Source organism: Prionailurus bengalensis, chromosome B2 (genome assembly GCF_016509475.1).
Source record: "Prionailurus bengalensis isolate Pbe53 chromosome B2, Fcat_Pben_1.1_paternal_pri, whole genome shotgun sequence".
Classification (NCBI taxonomy): domain Eukaryota; kingdom Metazoa; phylum Chordata; class Mammalia; order Carnivora; family Felidae; genus Prionailurus; species Prionailurus bengalensis.
Genome location: NC_057349.1, coordinates 104,960,491 through 104,978,691, shown reverse-complemented (window position 1 = coordinate 104,978,691; position 18,201 = coordinate 104,960,491). Strand labels below are relative to the sequence as shown.

Genomic DNA, 18,201 nt, shown 5'->3' with positions numbered 1-18,201 from the left:
TGAAAAATGAAGAGATATTATTAAAAGCTACCAGAAAGAAGAGGTACGTAAGCCACAAAAGAATGACAGTAGACGGACAATAGATTTCCCACTGACAACAGTAGAGAGCAGAAGGCAGTTATCCTCAGGCTGTATGGTTTTGTTTTTGTGTGTTTTTTTTTTAATTTTCATTTTATTTCTTTTGAGAGAGAGAGAGAGGAAAAAAAAAAACGAGTGGGGGAGGGGCAGAGAGAGAAGGAGAAAGAGAGGATCCCAAGCAGGCTCTGCACTGTTAGCACAGAGCCCTACACGGAGCTTGATCCCACCAACTGTGAGATCATGACCTGAGCTGAAATCGATTAGTTGGATGCTTTACCGACTGAGCCACCCAGGCGCTCCTCACACACAAAAAAATTTTAAAGAGCTAACAATTACTGTGTGCTTGCTACATGCCAGTCACTGTTTTAAGAACTATGATGAGGTGCTAATATTAGCCTCAACTTGTTTACAGATGAGATAACTGAGGTGTTATGAGATTAAGGAAATTGCGCAGGGTCACACAGAGATGACAGAAGAACCAGGAGTAGGTCCCCGGTGGTCTGGCATGCTCCTAACAACCACACCGAAGCTGGAGCAAACTCACCTCCAGACTGATTAAAAAATAGAGTCACACTGCTTGCAAGTGACACCTAAAACTTGACTGCACACAAAGCTTGAAAACTAGAGGTCTTGAAATATATATAACTGGGAATCATAATATAAGGCAAAACTGTGTCAGAAGAGCTAATTTTGAATACCCCATCATAATAAAAGGAACAATCCATTATGAAGATATAACAATTGCCAATTTGTAGGTCTGTGACTGCATAACTTTGAAATACATAAAGCAAAAACTGATCGAGTTATAAGGAGAATTCTTTTTGACATTTTAAACATAGTTTTATAAGAAATGATTAAACATTAGGATATAAAAGATGTGAAGAACAAGTCAGCTTTACCTAAGATATAGGTAGTATTCCACTACAGTATTTTCATTCTATTTCATTATTAATGTCTAATAACAAAGAAACAGATTAATAAGCCACAGAAATAGAATGCTCTAGACTAGGGGTTGATCATGTATGGCTCAGAGACTAAAGTGGCCCACTGCCTGTTTTCTATGGTTTGCGAGCTAAGAATGGTTTCCACATCTTTAACTTGGTTGGGAAAAAAAAAAGTTTAGTACTTTGTGAACTGTGAAATTCAAGAAATTCAAATCTCTGTATTTAAAAATAAAGTTTTAGGGGCGCCTGGGTGGCGCAGTCGGTTAAGCGTCCGACTTTGGCCAGGTCACCATCTCGCGGTTCGTGAGTTCGAGCCCCGCGTCAGGCTCTGGGCTGATGGCTCAGAGCCTGGAGCCTGTTTCCGATTCTGTGTCTCCCTCTCTCTCTGCCCCTCCCCCGTTCATGCTCTGTCTCTCTCTGTCCCAAAAATAAATAAATGTTGAAAAAAAAATTTAAAAAAAAATAAAAATAAAAATAAAGTTTTATTTGCAAAAGGGCACACCTATTCCTGAATTGTCGGTGGCTGCTTTCTCACCACAATAGCAGAGTTGAGTGGTTGTGACAGAGTCCATATGTCTGTAAAACTTAAAATATCCTCTCCCTGGTCCTTTACAGAAGTTTGCTGACCTCAGCTATAAGAACCTGGGAAAATAAATTCACTAGAGTGGCAGCTATGGACCTGGATAAATCCTAAGGAGTAACTGGAAGGGAAAATGCAAGCTATAGAATATGTGCAGTATAAGACATTTTGTAAAGTTTTAAAACAAAATGATTCCACATAGTCTTTGTGGTTACTAACATATGTAGAATTTAAAAACATGTATAGGAATGACAAATATCAAGTTCTTCATAGCAGAACTGAGAAGGACAGAATAGAATTAAGGAGGGTACTGGATATTTCAACTGTATCAGTATTGCTTTATTGCTGAAAATAAAGCCTAAAGTATAAATAGCAACTTGTTCGGTAGAGCTCGGTAGTACGAACCGCGTCTTCCTTATGTTTATAATTTTATATTTTAAAAGTCCATTTAATAGAGCATGTGGGAAGTGAGGAAGTAGAAAAGGAAATTGTAGACCACTCTTTCAGGCAACATTGTAAGAAAGGATGAATGAAGCATGGATTGTTAAGAAGTCACTATCGAGGTATCAAAGTCTTGCTGTAAAGGAGTTTGTTGATGACAAACTCTTAAGCCTTATTGTTTACAGTTGAAAGAACTAATGACTTCATCAACAGTATCTGTGTGTAACTTGTCAATGATTGTGAATGATTACATCCGTGAGTAATCATTTTTCTTCTGGGCTTTCTAACCAAATGGTCTTTTTTTTTTTCTTTTTAAGATAGCTTGCCGTCACCTGTCTATCCAACATATAAAATGTCTACTCCTTGGGGCACCTGGGTGGCTCAGTCAGTTAAATGTCCAACTTTAGCTCCGCCCACATCGGGCTCTGTGCTGACAGCTCAGAGCCTGGAGCCTGCTTAGGATTCTGTGTCTCCCTCTCCCCCACTCTCTCCCTCTCTCTCTTTCAAAAACAAATTAAAGCATAAATTTTTTTTTTAAAGAAATATAACCTCTACACTTTCTTCTATTTAAGTGAAGACTGACAGAAAGAAGGAGCCTGTGGCACATCAAGCTTCCTTGGATCATAAGAGCCGCTGAAGGCTAGTGGGTTCCACAGTCTGAAAACCAGCAAACTGGTGTCCCAGCACCACAGGCTGCAGCTGTATTTGTGCAGATTGTGCTCTCATACGGGAACCCCAGGCAGGGACTGCTTCCTTAAGCCCTATGGTCCTGACCTAAGACGCAGGAGGGAGGGGAAGGTCAATCAGTCTGGAGGAAGAGCTGGCTTTTCCTAATGCACCCATCATGTCCTGAATTATCATGGTGGCCCTGATGTCACCATACCACAGCCATTAGAGTTTAGTGAAATTGATTCCAGGACCACTACTCCCCCACCTACCAAATACACAGGGCTTTTCTCGGTTTTTCTCGGAACCCAGAACTACCCCCACAGTAGGCTCAGCAACATTCTCTCATCACACCTTAGTAGCTTTTGTGAGTCTGCCTCTAAAACCTTTGCTCTAATATAATGGGAGTGTGTGCAATAGAAAAAATTTTTGATTTGGAGTCAGGAAATTTAGCCCAAATCCCTCTTTGTTGCCTACCACCCAGCCAACTTTGAACAAATTTCTCAACATGACTTTTAGATTCTTATCCTATAAAATGGTAATGATTACAGTACTGACTACTTCACAGAGGGTAATTGAGTCAAAATGAGATAAAATGAAAACCATGTTATAAATCGTAAACTTTATATAAATATAAGGTGTCATGAATCTGCCACTGAAAACCGCCCTCCCACACACACACCACCACCCAGCAAAACTGACTTTTCCTGAGAATGGAGTCATGAAACATAGGCAGTAATGGAAATACCTTAAATATTGGAGAATTCCATTCAAAACGCTCACCTACAAGAAAAATCTATAGTAATTAGTGTTTATATGGTGCATTATAATGTGTTTTATAGCACACATTATCTCTTTGATTCTCCGATTGTTCTGTGAGATGGGCATTATTATTGCCATTTTGCAAATGTGGAAACTGAGCCACAGAGCAATAAAATGGCTTGTCCAAGGTCGCACAGCCAGTAAATGGTAAAACCGCAGCTTAGTCTGAGCCTTCCAAAGTCTCCTAGCTCTTTCAACTACACCACACTCTTTCAAAGTATTGAGTAGTCTGTCACGGCATAGCAAGAATTCTCTAGAACATATAGGGCCAATTAACTCAGATGGTAAAGATGGGAGAAGTAGGAAACTACTTTCTTAAACTGAGTTTTATGCTTCTATTTCTGGAGCAGTTCTGATCCTCCACACCCTGCAGTTGTCAAGATGAGGGAGTTTCTTGTTTTAACTTTAAAGGTCTATACTCCTGCATAAATAAAGAGAGCCTTCAATAGCTAACATCTCAGGGACTATCAAAAGAAAGCTAAGGGCTTGCTTTCTCTGTCAGAAATATTATACATTATTAAACTGTAGAACACTCATTATGAGCAACAGTTTTATGAAAAAATACCAATACCCCAAATCTATCATTCTTGAAAACTGCTGCTTATGAAAACAAAAATACCAGATACATTTGAATTTTGAATCACACAAGATGGGGTCTGTGATACTCATTAGAGTCATTGATTATTACATTTGAACCCAAGACATAGTAGGTACAGATTGCTGATCCTGTCTCGAATTCACACAACAATCAATACAAAGACTGAATAATGCTAACATTTAGATTTATCTTGGATTGGGAAGGTTTCTGTTTGTGATTTTAGAACAATGTGTTGGCATGAGAGCAAAACACCACTCTTATATTCCCTTGGGCTAAAGAATTTTCAGTAGCTGGTGTTTCTGTTCTGACTTCCCACTATCAGCTTTTATGTCTCTAGATTACAATTTGTCCTCACAAGTGAAGCAGTATTTGATCGGTGGCAAGGGACGTGCCTACAAGACAGTTCTGCTTGTGATTGTTTTCCTCTTCAGTTCAGCAAAGAGCAACAGCAGGGGAGGGCAGAAGTAGCACTCTTGTCTCAAAGCAAAAAGGAACTTGCGGAAACAAAAGGACGGAGATTGATACACCTGTAAGATAAAAGCCAACGAAAAGAAATCGAAGATCACATCCTTCATCTCTCAAGCACAATGTCTCGCCCTGCACATAGAAGACCAGAATACCATAAAATAGTAAGATATTTTTATAAACATATTCTCAAAGAGGCTTTTCTTCTACTTCGAAGAAAATATTTTCTTCAGTGATTTCTGATTTATTTTAAAAAGGGACACTATAAACAGACTTTTTTCAGTGGGAGCAAGGGAGTGTTTAGTGGGTTGGATCATAAATGATACCTCTGGGAATAGTACAGTGATCAGTGATCTCTGACACTTTATAACAGAATCGATTCTTTATGCATATTTTAGGGTTTTCCTTTCTGACTAATTAGATCTATAAAGTGCCAAATGTATCTTCTGTCTCTGATGGAAAATATGAAAAGATTAAGCAATTCTTTGTATTTCATACTTAGAATTCTTTGTATTCCATACTTCATGAACTGGCAAGTGAAATGTATATAAAATAGTTGATTACGTGTTAAATTAACAGGAATAGATCAGCAAGAAACTCAGTATTAAAAGATTATTGCTTTTGGAAATATATTTCCTTGTTTTAAATGTAAGTATCTGTCATTATAATTTTGTATGTGCTACTGTCCTTTCTGTATATTCCAAGCTCAGAGTTATTTTAAAACTTATTTACAGATTATATTTGGAAAAATATTCCTCTTTAATCCTCTATTAGGCATTTAGAAGTTACAGAAGTGAAAATTTATCATTACACTTAAAGGTCTTTTAATTATTTCAGGAGACTGATGAGCATTGGATAAAATTGAGGAATCTCAGTTATGGGTACTTGGAGTTGTATGATTAACTGGCACACCCCAGTTGGGAATGCCTGCAGGTGCCCCCTTTGGCATTCTGGGATCCTGACTGATTTTTATGTGGGGCTCTGAAATACGAAAAGATATTGTAGATTTCACACTGCACCTAAATCCCTTCATTTATATATCAGCTAAAACATGCTTTTATCCTGACATCTCCAAAGCCTCAAATAACTAATGGTGTTCTATTTTTCGTATGTGAAAATGACTGTCTTTATTATTTTATAAACTGTGAAGACAAATTTTATGTTGACCTTTTCTGTGATCAGTAGTATGGATTTGAGACCCTCCCGGACATGTAGTTCAAGGTTCAGCCTTTTACTAGGAAGCGGGATGGAGAAAAACTGGCCCTCATGGGTATTGAGCTTGAAACCCAGCTGCAAGTACAGTGTAGTTAGTACTCACCCATCAGAGTAAGAGAGAAAGAGAAAGAAGAAAATGCCATGATTTCAGGTTGGCCATAATTATAAATGAGCACAATGCTACGGCTCTGGCATGTAAATAGGGTATGATTTTATTTCCTTTTATCTCTTTTTCAAATTCTTCTGTTTTATTGCTGGTGGCAACAAATACATTATCAGTCTTTCTGTCTCCCTTTCCTTCACTGGTGCCCATTTTTATGGTGTGGTATTACCACATAGCAGTAATTGATCTTCTGTGGTGGCTCCTTACGTTAGGAAGATATTTCATGTATAATTTACAGACATTTCTTATAGTGGATGATTAGGTTTTTAAAATTAAATAAGAACAGAACAAAAATTGAATATATTGTGACCCTTTGGTGATTTTGTTTAACAATACTTTTGTTAAAATCACTTGCTTTGGGGCGCCTGGGTGGCGCAGTCGGTTAAGCGTCCGACTTCAGCCAGGTCACGATCTCGCGGTCCGGGAGTTCGAACGCCGCGTCAGGCTCAGGGCTGATGGCTCAGAGCCTGGAGCCTGTTTCCGATTCTGTGTCTCCCTCTCTCTCTGCCCCTCCCCCGTTCATGCTCTGTCTCTCTCTGTCCCAAAAATAAATAAACGTTGAAAAAGAAAATTAAAAAAAAAAATCACTTGCTTTACATTTCTTGTTTTCTACTGGAAATATTAATGTACTTATTATATTATTATACCTGACTCATATATATATCAGTCCTTGATGTAATGTTGATTAATATATCTAACATATATTCTACAGACACTTAGGACATTTTAACTTACGTTTTCAATATGGACACAATTTTTCACTACACCTATTTAGATTCTATCCATTTACAACTTATTTAGTTATAACAAATATTCATTCTGATTAAAGAAACATTTCTTGTGATATAAACCCACATGTAAGGAAGGAGATTCTGGTGGTATTGGGCAAATTTTGTAAGTATTTGGATCAAAATTATATCATGTTTTACAGAAGCTACTTTGTTGAATAAACAATTTTATTGATTTGTTGAGCCATTTCTGGCTGTGCCTTAAAAAAAAAAATGAATGTATCTTATCAGATCTTATCTTACCCTTCATGTTAGGCTACCCAAGATACCTAGGTCTAGAGGTAAAGACGCCTCTTCTAACCTGGAATTCACATTTAGCTTTTCGTGATAATACCAGATTATGCACAAAATAAGATTATTTCCAACAGTGGTTCTCCTCCCTACCTCTCTCTCTCACCCACTTCTACTTCAAATAAGTCTCTTGTGCACCTGAGAAATCATCACTGCGTCCAAGTGGAGCCTGTAGTCTCGGGCTCCTCCCTGGCTCCCAGTTGATGGCTGGTTGGGCAAGTCATTCCCTCCTCTGTAGGACTGAGAGCTTTGGAATTGATTATCTCTAATACCTCCATCCCTTACTTAGATAGTATTCAAGAGCAGAAGCAAAACCGAGAGACTTCTTTAAATGGATTGACTGAGATTTGTGTGCTCTGTTTCCCCTATTTTCTACCTGCCTATACTAAACCAAACCTAAATTATTCTTAGTTGTCATTCTCATATTTACTTCACTCTGAAAATAGGACATATTTTGGAGTTCTATTAGGAAAGTACAAATTCTCCTTTTTTCACTGTGTAAAGAAAATAACATCTGACAAATTTGCTGCTCTAGTTGGGTTCCTGCTGATGGTCTCCTTGGCAGATCTGGAACCCCTTAGGGATTGTGCAGATTCATGAGAAGGCTCACCCAATTAATTATTCCTTCCAACTGAAACATGGTCGGCCAATACCAAAGCCCATTCTAGAACAACAGAAATTTATACTAGCAATTATTTTTTTAAAAAACTTCCTCCATGAAAATACATTGCAAGTTATAGAATGTAAGCAATAGATGCATAGATTTTTCCTGTTCAGAAATGTATTTTATTTTATAGCTCTTTTTCTCATCAGCAATGTATCCAGATATAGATACAACTCACTCTCAAAAGTCAAAATGGTTGCAATAATTAGCAGGAGGGTAGAAAAAAATGAACAGATGATCTCAAAGACTGCTTCCATTGGAAAATTTTGTTAAAAAAAATAGAGTAGCATGTCGTCCTTAGCTTTGCCTATAAAGTAAAACTAATTCTTTTTTCTCTAGAACAAAGATCTCTTTGTCCTCACCTATGGAGCTCTGGTTGCCCAACTGTGTAAAGATTATGAAAAAGATGAAGATGTGAATAAATATTTAGATAAAATGTAAGTAGAAGTCTTGTATTCTCATAGAAGGTGCACTTTTTTCTTAACATCCTCTGCCTTTTGTCCACTTGTAAAGACTTTGCTTGCTCCACTTTCCTAGCTCTAATATTTCAACAAATCACATTTTAAAGCTGAAAATAATTTCTGACAACTGCCATTTGGGTTGTCATAAAGCATAATGTCACAGGAAGGAAACTTTTTTCTATGAAAGTCAAGTGTGGAACATTTTCTTTTTAATTAGAAATCATTTCTTTGCTAGTCACGTATAATCAAGGGTATGGTAAAACTAAGATTGTTCTTTCAACAATGTGATGGGTCATCAAATTTGATTCTTTCCAGAAGTCTTTTGTTCTAATAAAACTCCTTCTAACATATAAATATATGCTTATATAAGTATAGACCGTGTATGGAAGGATATGCAAAAAAATTAATAATGGCGATTGCCTGAGAGAACTTGGAGACAGGGATTATGGGCAGAAGAGAGGTTTATTTTTTTCCTATGTAGTGTTTTCATTGTTTGAATGCTTATACCATTGTTATGCTTTACTTAAAAATATATTAAAGGGAGAAACCCACTTCTTCCCTTTAAAATAAAGTCCATTCTCCTTGTCTTCATTAATGGAGATTCCTTCTGTACAAATTCAGCCTTTAATTTTCTCAGAATAATTATATGACCATCAGATTATTGCTCAATAATAAAATATCTTTCAACATTTTTGGAACCTCTTAATTATGGATCCTGAAAAGGAGTCTAACTGGGCAGTGACTGGAAAACCTGTCCTAAATAGAAGATTTAGTTAGAAAGGTTGAAGGGGAAATCCAGCCTAGTTGAGCATTTTAGGGCTTCTAAAAAGGGCCCGTTGTGTTTTGAGGTGGAAAACAAAAAAGACAACATAAAGGAAAGCTTGAAAGGCTTTTTTTTTTGGAACCATGGTTTCCCTCCTTTCTATGCTTATTCTTTTTCTATTGGAAAGCTCTTTTTTATTGTTTTGTGTTTATTTTGGTTCACATAACTGATTTTTCATTTCTTTTTAATTAGTCAGGAGTACTTCCCAAGATAGTGTCTGTAATAGTGGGAGTTGCTTAACCTATTTACATTTAAGTCATACTTCAACACGTGATACGGTATTTCTGGAGTACACATCATTTTATGTTGCTTACGTTAAATTTACATTGTTTTGTGAAACAGATATAGAAAATGGAGAAACTCATTTGGCTGACTAAAAAAACATACCTTGATTAGCACTTGGGTGCACAGTTTAACAAATATGAAATATGAATGAAATATTGAAGAATAAACTCTGAGAGTCTGTGGAAAGGCATTGCCTTAAGTAAAGCAATAATTCACATTTGGATTTCTTTAATAGCTTCTGTTGAAAACATCTGACGTTTTTAACTCAATATATAAACTATCTACTTTACAGAAACACACACTTTGATCAAAGCAAGATGTGTGTGTGTGTGTGTGTGTGTGTGTAGTGTGTATGTATTTGTGTGTGTTATATGTGTATGTGTGTAGTTTGTATCTATGTGTGTGGTATGTATATATATGCATGTGTATAGTGTGTATATATGTGTGTAATATATATATACATGTGTGTGTGTGTGTGTGTGTGTGTACACTTACTGTGCTGACTGTAACATTTTGGCCTTCTATCACCCCTCACTGTCCAAGGCTGTGGATATGCATAGAGATTAGAAAACGCCAGAAACATTTTTTTAAATGCAGTACAACCATTTCTGTAAAGTATATATTCTGTTCTTCAAAAGTTTTTTTTAGTGCGAACTTTCTAGCTAGAATCACAAAACAGTTTTCTTAGAAGTCAAGTAAGCCAAATTGAATATTTCTATCTACTGAGAAATATAGAGTGCCTCATAGACTTAGTGAATTAGTAAGCACTCTGACATTAAATCTGTCTGCCCCAACCACCCAGTTACCAATTATCCCCCCCAAATTTTAGGACCTATGGAACAGACATTCCCTTTACACACCATGCTGTCTTTATCTTGGTGGGCCTTCTATTGTTGTGTTCAAATCATTTCACTTGTCTGTGTACATGTGGTTGTGAAATTAAAAGACCAATTTTGTGCCTATTGGTTAGCAAAAGCAGCCTATTCCTTCTTATTTCCACCAGTAAGGTCATATTTCCTCAGCTAGATAGAAAGTTCTCAGGTCTATCTTGTTGAAGGTGTCTGCTCAGCCACATACTCAGCTATAGTATGACATCTCAATAAGATGCTTTCAAAACTGTACTTGAGATACTACCCAATCTATTCATGGTAGGGTAGAGCTAACAGATAATATAAATACTTTCTCCCAAGTCCCATAGGTTCAGTTTCCCTAGAATGAAAAATGAATTTTCTGAACATCACTTTATTTTCTTTTTGCCAAACTTCAGAGTTCTAACGGCAGAAACCTATGCTGGCAACAAAAATTGATTTTACTTTTCCCTTCTTCCTCTCCTTCCAGAGCCCATCCTGGATATACCTGTTCCCTTACCATGATAACTATGCTAGGAGAAGAATGAACATCTAAGTACCATACCTGTAGCAGACAACAAGTTAGCTAGATCCTCGTTGGTTCCATCACCAGCTAGTGATGAGAAAGTTGCCAGTAAGAAACACTAGGCTACAAACACCAACTTCCCTTAACTTTAATCTACACTGTCAAATTTGGGCCAGACATACCTCTTCAGTCTTCTCTGCTTATAGGAAACTAGTTAATATTTCCCAGATAAGTGCTTTGTGTTTCTGTGGTCTGTAAGACAAATAAAGAGCCTACTGCTAAATAGCCATTAGACTCGTCAAGTTTGCTTTACTTTGTTATCCATTTATGCAAGTGCTAAACCTATGACTCCATTCTCAAACATGGATAGAATTCACTACTTAAATATTATTTTCAGACCACACTCTTTCCTTGACCACAGGGGATATGGCATTGGAACACGGCTGGTGGAAGATTTTTTGGCTCGATCTTGTGTAAGAAGATGCCACAGTTACTCAGAAATTACAGACATAATTGCCCAGGTAAATGCATTTTTTGCCCTTTCAATATGTTTTGAGAAGCTTTGATTTGTCCTCAGTTCTGTGGTTTTCTTCCCTGATTAGATACTCTCTATCTGTATTCATCACTAGGTGCTAAGAGATTCTGATCGAAAAGAATTTTATTTTGGCAGAGGGATAAAGCTATTGTGAACAGAGATAAATGCTTTTAGGCATTTAAGCATCTATAGATTTTTCTGAACACGTGGTGTGTGTGAAGTGTATGTCCCACACTGGGAAAAATGTTTTGAGAGGTAAACAAAAGGGAATGTAATAAGGCAACCTCATAATATGCATGCCCCAAATCAATTCCTTTGTATAATCATTTTAGTGCATGGAGGAAGTGGTCTTTGGCTGTCTTATAGAATATTGTTGCAGCCATTTTATTTCCAAAGCAATGTTTTCCCAAGAGAAAAATAAAATTTCTAAGAACCTTTGCAGACCTGATACATGAGAGACAACTTGGAATCACCCAAGACTAGCTCAAATCTCTTAGATATAAGACGATATGGGAAATGCATCCTTAGCCAGAATCCCTTTAATCTGGAAGCCTATGGCTATTAACCTAGGGTTGTTCATTTGTGGGATACATGGAAAGAATACATGGGTTTCAGATATTTGTAAGGTTCACCTCTGGGTTCTCACAACAGACCTGTGAATTCAGCCTCGTTCTTTTCTTTCCCAATCCTTAATATTATTGTACATTGTCATACTGACTCTTCATGTGAGTGGCAATAATAGTTTTACATAGTGCTTTGTAATTCTAAATGCAGTTTTACATATTTTTTTTGTCTTTCACACTTACATTATCCCTATGAAGTAAGCAGAGTGGGAGTTATTCCCATTTTCCAGATAAGAAAACTGAGTCCCAGAAAGAATATGACAAAAATTGAAGATTAGTATATATTTTTAAAATGTAGGCATTCAAAAAACACAATCCAAATAAAAGATTTTTCCCACTTCTTGTTATAATTACTCTCATTATTTTATGGCTAGTGATCATGTGGTTGAAACTGAAACCCAGGTCTTCCAGTCTCAGTGTGGTGAGTTTATCACACAACTAAACAGTTTAAAAAATTCCCTTTCCCTTTATAACTAAAGTGATAAAGCAGTAGTTTGAAAAATAAAATAACTTTTCACTAGGGCAAATGTATGGGCAATACTACAAAAATACTAGATGTTTTAATGGAAAATATTTGCACTATATAAATGTAGATGGTTGTGTTCTATTTCTGTAAGAATGCCATTGGAATTTTGATGAGGATTGCATTGCAAGAACAGATCACTTTGGATAGTATGGACATTTTAACAATATTAAATCTTCCAATCTATGAACATGGGCTGTCATTCCATTTGTTTGTGTTTTGTTTGATTTCTTTCATCAATGCAAGTCTTTCACCTCCTTCAGTTCATTCCTGGGTATTTTACCCTTTTTTGCTGCAATTGTAAATGGGATTGTTTTCTTAATTTCTTTTCTGGGTAGTTCATTGTCAGTATACAGAAACTAATTTTATGTTGGTTTTGTATCCTGCAACTTTGCTGAAATCATTTCTTAATTCTAACAGCTTTTTTGGTGGAATATTTAGGGGTTTCTTGCATTTAAGATTGTATCATCTGTGAAAAGAGATAATTTTACTTTTTTCTTTCCAATTTGTATGCCTTCTATTTCTTTTTCTAGCCTAACTACTCTGGCTAGGACTTCCAGCACTAAGTTGAGTAGAAATGGTGAGAGGAGGCATCCTTATCTTGTTCCTGATCTTAGAGGAAAAGCTTCCCGTTTTCTACCATTGAGTATGGCAATGGGGAAAAATTGTCTTCAATAAATGGTGCTGGGAAAACTGGCTATCCACATGCAAAAGAATGGAATTAGACCCTTACACCATACATAAAAATGAACTGAAATGGATTAAAATGTAAACATAAAACCCAAAACTGTAAAACTCCTAGAACAAAATAGGGGGAAAGTTTCATGACATTAGTCTTGGCATGATTTTATGGATATGACATCAAAAAGCACAGGCAACAAAAACAAAACAAGGAAGTGAGACTATATCAAACTGAAAAGCTTCTGCACAGTAAATGATCAACAGTGAAAAGGCAACCATGGAATAAAAGAAAATATTTGCAAACCAAATATCTAATAAGGGGTTAATGCCCAAAATATGTAAGGAACTCCTGTAACTCTAGTTTACAAAACTAGTAACTGAGTTAAGAAATAAGCGAGGAACTTGACTAGATATTTCTCCAAAAAAAAGACATTCAAATGGCCAGCAGGTATACATAAAAATGCTCAAAGTCACTTACCATCAGGGAAATGCAAATCAAAACCACACTATCACCTCACCTCACCTCACCTCAGGTATATATTTGCATTTATATTTATATTTATTTATATTTATATTTATATTTATATTTATATTTATATTTATATGCAACAAGTTTTGGGGAAGATGTGAAGATATTGGAACCCCCCACACCATTAGTGGGAATTCAAAATGGTGTAGCCACTGTGGAAAACAGTTTGAAAGTTCCTCAAAAATTAAAAATAGAATTGCCGTAAGGCCTGCCAGTCCCACTTCTGGGTACTTGTCCCCCCAAAAATTGAAACCAGGATCTTGAAGAGATTTTAGCACCCTTATATTCATTGCATCGGTATTCACAATAGCCAAGATGTGGAAAAAAACCTAAAAGGCAATTGACAGATGACTAGATTTTAAAAAAATGTGGTATATACATACAATGGCATACTACCCAGTCTTTAAAACAAAAAAAGAGAGAGAGATTCTGCAAGTGAAACAACATGGTCGAAGCCAGACACAGAAAGACAAGCACTGCCTGATTCCACTTAGGTGACGTATCTAAAATATTCAAATTCATAGGCTCAAAGAGGGGAATGATGGTTGCCAGGGGCTGGAGGAGGAGGAAATGCGGAGTTACTAACTAATGGGCACAAAGTGTCAGTCAAGCAAGATGAATGAGCTCTAGAGATCTGTGGTACATTTTACCCTTAGTCAACAATAATATATTGTACACTTATAAATGTATTAAGAGGGTAGATCTCATGTTAAGTGTTCTGATTTCAATGTTTAAAAAGCTTAGAAGAAAGAGATCTGTTTGATATAAAACTAAGAACATATACAACATCCACTTTCCAAATATGTTTCCTCTAAACTTTTTGTATGTTTCTGATGTCCTGTAAATTCTTATCTGCTCTCCATCCTCAACAAACTGGGAAAAAACCCACTCCACTCCTATGCAAGATTCCTTCTTTTCAATGAAGACAATATTTCATCACCCTTACCCTTCTCTGGTGCAGAGGGGTTGTCTCCTGGCCTTTGCAGTTTCTTTCGAGTGCCCAATTTTCTCTCTCTTAATCATTTTCACTTCTACAGCAAAATGTTCTCTTACATGTGGGAATGATGTCACCCAATTCAGAAGCTTTTTAACACAGAGGAAGGGGCAGAACTTAGTTACATGCTTGCCCACTGATGCTTTGCTTATAATTAGCAGCTTTCATTAAAAGGTCTGGCCTTCAGCAGCATTATCTCATTAATCCTTGTAAACTCTCCCGAGGGGAGGCAGGTGTCAAATGTTACAGAGTAGTTTTAGAGAGGAGTGGAGCAAGGTCAAAAGAAATTTACCACAGTCTTATGGCCAGGGAGCATTGCAGGGTCAGGATTAGAACCTAAACGCTGTGATTTTTGTTTGGCTGCAAGCTCAACCAGACCATGCCTTTATACAGAACACCATCCTCATCCTCGCGCGGACTCAGCGTCTGAACAATTAGCTTTAGGCCCCAAAGTGCGCCATCTAGTGGTCTGAAAAGAAATCCCATGGCAGGCCAAATCATTGCTCGAAAAAGTCTGTAATCAGGCCTTACATTTTACATAAAAAAGAGATGCCAGGCTAATTCTAAACTCACATTCCTGCAACATCAAAATGCATCCATTTTTAAAATATGATTTTATCATATACAAGTTACTTTTGTGGTGATTGCCTCAGTACTTCACACTTCAATTAAGACATATAATTTATAAAAATTGCCAGCAGCGTTGCAACATGATATTGCAAAACTTTAATGATACAGTGTCTTTCTTTAGAAAAGCTCAAAGTAGTTGCCACTTATTATTTCTTCCCCTTACAAGAGTCCTGTGAAGTAAAAATGGTATCTATCATTAGCCACATTTGACTGATGATGTAATTCAGATTTAGGATGATGTCGTCGCCAGTTACATAGTCATAAAAGCCAGCTTACAATTTAATTTTTCTGAAAAAGAGGGAGAGAGAGAGAGAGAGAGAAAGAGGGAAGCAAACCATAAGAGATTCTTAAAGATAGAGAACAAACTGAGGATAGCTGGAGGGGAGGTGGGTTGGAGGCTGGGCCAGGTGAGTGAAGATTAAGAAGATTAAGAAGATTAAGGAAAGCGCTTGTGATGAGCACTGGGTGTTGTATGTAAGTGATGAGTCACTGAATTCTACTCCTGAAACCTATGCTACACTGTATGTTAACTAGAATTTAAACAAAAATTTGAAAAGAAACAAAGAATTTTTCTGATCTTATTCTAGTGCTTTTCCCAAAAATTGTTTCTTTAAAATGTACTTTTGAAGATTTTCCCCTGTTATGATGGCTGTTCTGAGAAAACTGAAAATGTGGAATTTGCAGTAGAGTTAACATGGCCGATTTAGTTGTAGTGGTGAAACATTGGAGCGTTTAAGTGTAATCTAACAGGCATAAATCTCTCAGTTTATTATGAAAGCAAGGCAAAAATACAGTTGTACCTTACTCTGGTCTAAGGTCTAAAACACATTTCCTTAGTTATGCAAAAATATATTTCATGGTTTCCAAATACATTCATGACAAATGTTTTATTATTAAGAGAAGTGAATTAGAGATTAATTTAATCCTTTACTTTTTTAATGTTTATTTATTTACTTTTGACAGAGGGAGAGAGAGAGAGAAACACAGAATCTGAAGCAGGCTCCAGGCTCCAGGCTCTGAGCTGTCAGTACAGAGCCCAACACGGGGCTAGAAGCCACAAACCATTAGACCATGACCTGAGCCAAACTCAGACGCTTAACTGACTGAGCCACCTGGATGCTCCAAAACTTAATCCTTTAAAGTCAAGATGATCATAAAGTTTACACTTGACAAGAGATATTATAACGTTCCCTTTGAAAAGTCACTTAAACACAAGAAGCTCTAATCCATCATCAGATGTAGAGCGATAGTCTAACCATACCCAGTGCAGTCGAGATTGAAAGATAAGGATCCACATCCTACTCAGCCACATTCCCAGTGTGTGACCCTTAGCAAGTCATGTTGCCAGTCTGAACCTCAGCTTCCATATTTATCAGGTGGGACCTCTTTCAGCTGCAGTTTTTCAGATTTTCAGGCTTTGCTTTCCCTCACCAAAATCTGGATGTGGAACTATAATCATAAATAGCTGAGTGTGATGGGTGTAGCTTCCAAAGCCTCCCTCAGAACATCCATACTGTCTAGTTATTGATGGTGTTTACAACTGCTTGGCTTAGCACAAACTCTGCCCATCAAAGCTGGGAAAGCTTTTTACTGTTAGGTCAGTGTCATCATGATGTCATTATAAAGGGTAGAAGGAATTGATAATTTTTCAGGATAAACATCACATCAGGGGTGTTGTCACAGTAAGATGAAATTTTTAGAGAAAAAAATATAATATATAAAAAATATAAAAAGACTTGTAAAACTTGAAATTCCGATCCTTAGGTCAAAAAATTGAACCCTGATATATTGTCCTTGGAAATTCTGAAAAGTGCAAATGAGATCTTTTCCTTTTAATACTATAAATTGAATTTACCTTAATTAAATAATGTGTGCAATGATTTTTTTTGGTGAGTGATAGAAAATCAATGAAATAATTGAAAGGAAGCATTCATAGGAGGCAATAGAAGTAAGAATGCCTAAAGCAGGGAGGGAAATCTAAATGGTGAATGTTGTAAGCACAAACTCTAAGGCAAAAGGCTTAGGAATATAATCCAGAGGAACTTGAATGGCAGAAGGATTTTTTTTAACTGGACGATCATTTTATTTAAAGAAATTGGTTCATTTAAGATTAGAGTTGAGGCTATAAAGAAAGGTTTTGGTAAATCGTACTGGCCTTCTTTCTTTTATCTTGCTTCTGATCTGAATGCACAAAACCACCAAGTCTGCATCTATGCAAGTAATTCAAATATTTTGAAGCATAAAGCTCCCGAGTCAGTTCAGAATGGTGGTGGCTCCACGGCAATCTCCAATACAGATTTGTACTCAGAAGCACTGATGTTTTGCTTCTACAGGGACATACAAATGACTTTATTAGACACTTCCAGAGGGGTGTGCCATGGCTGGGAAGGTGGATCAGTGAAGGCCCCATCAGGAGACAGAAACCACACAATCCTTTCAATAAGGAAGGTTTAACATGAAACATTATTAACTATTTATAGGGTACTAGCTACTAAGAAAGGAGAAAATGCTAAAGAATATCCTGGTGCTGAGAGAGAATACCCAAAGAAAAAACACACTTTGAAGAGGGTCTCTCTTCCCAAGGCTGAGGTTCAAACATCTTTGGCGACATGTGATTGCAGCCCGTGGATGCTGAAAAAGGCCTCTGCGTTGTCAGGCTGAGATGGGTGGGTAGGGAATTATGGATCAAAACCAGTGAGCAGAAATCCCCCACTGGGGTGAAGGTGGACTGAGGCTGGCAGTGAGGAAACCTTGAAATCATGGCCAGAACTGAGAAGCGAGTGCCACTGGGTATATACGAAGCACTACCAGTCACCGTTTCCTGTAGAAGGAAACCAAGAAAAGGTGCCCCAGAGCCAGGAAGAGAAGTCTGTCCTCCCGCTGCGTCCCTAGAGACCCTTCTACTGGCAAAGGAGAAATGTTTGTGAGATCTATCTCCAGCATCACAAGCAGGGCAATGATGAGTCGGTTTGGAGCTGAGAGGCAATAATCTGACAACCAGCACAGAAGGCATGAGTCAGTAAGATTG

At 37.1% G+C, this 18,201-nt stretch overlaps 1 protein-coding gene across 2 annotated transcripts in view; it reads left to right on the top strand.

Annotated features, from left to right (window-relative positions):
* The first annotated feature begins 4,716 nt into the window (after positions 1-4,716).
* Positions 4,717-18,201, top strand: part of TRAPPC3L (trafficking protein particle complex subunit 3L) — a 40,008-nt gene continuing 26,523 nt past the window's right edge. The window contains exons 1-3 of one of the 2 annotated variants that reach the window (XM_043592171.1): positions 4,717-4,758; positions 8,055-8,152; positions 11,080-11,179. In XM_043592171.1, the coding sequence (XP_043448106.1) occupies positions 4,717-4,758; positions 8,055-8,152; positions 11,080-11,179 (240 nt within the window). Of the gene's footprint in view, positions 4,759-8,054; positions 8,153-11,055; positions 11,180-18,201 lie in introns of both variants that reach the window. The other variant, XM_043592170.1, reaches the window with a different exon arrangement.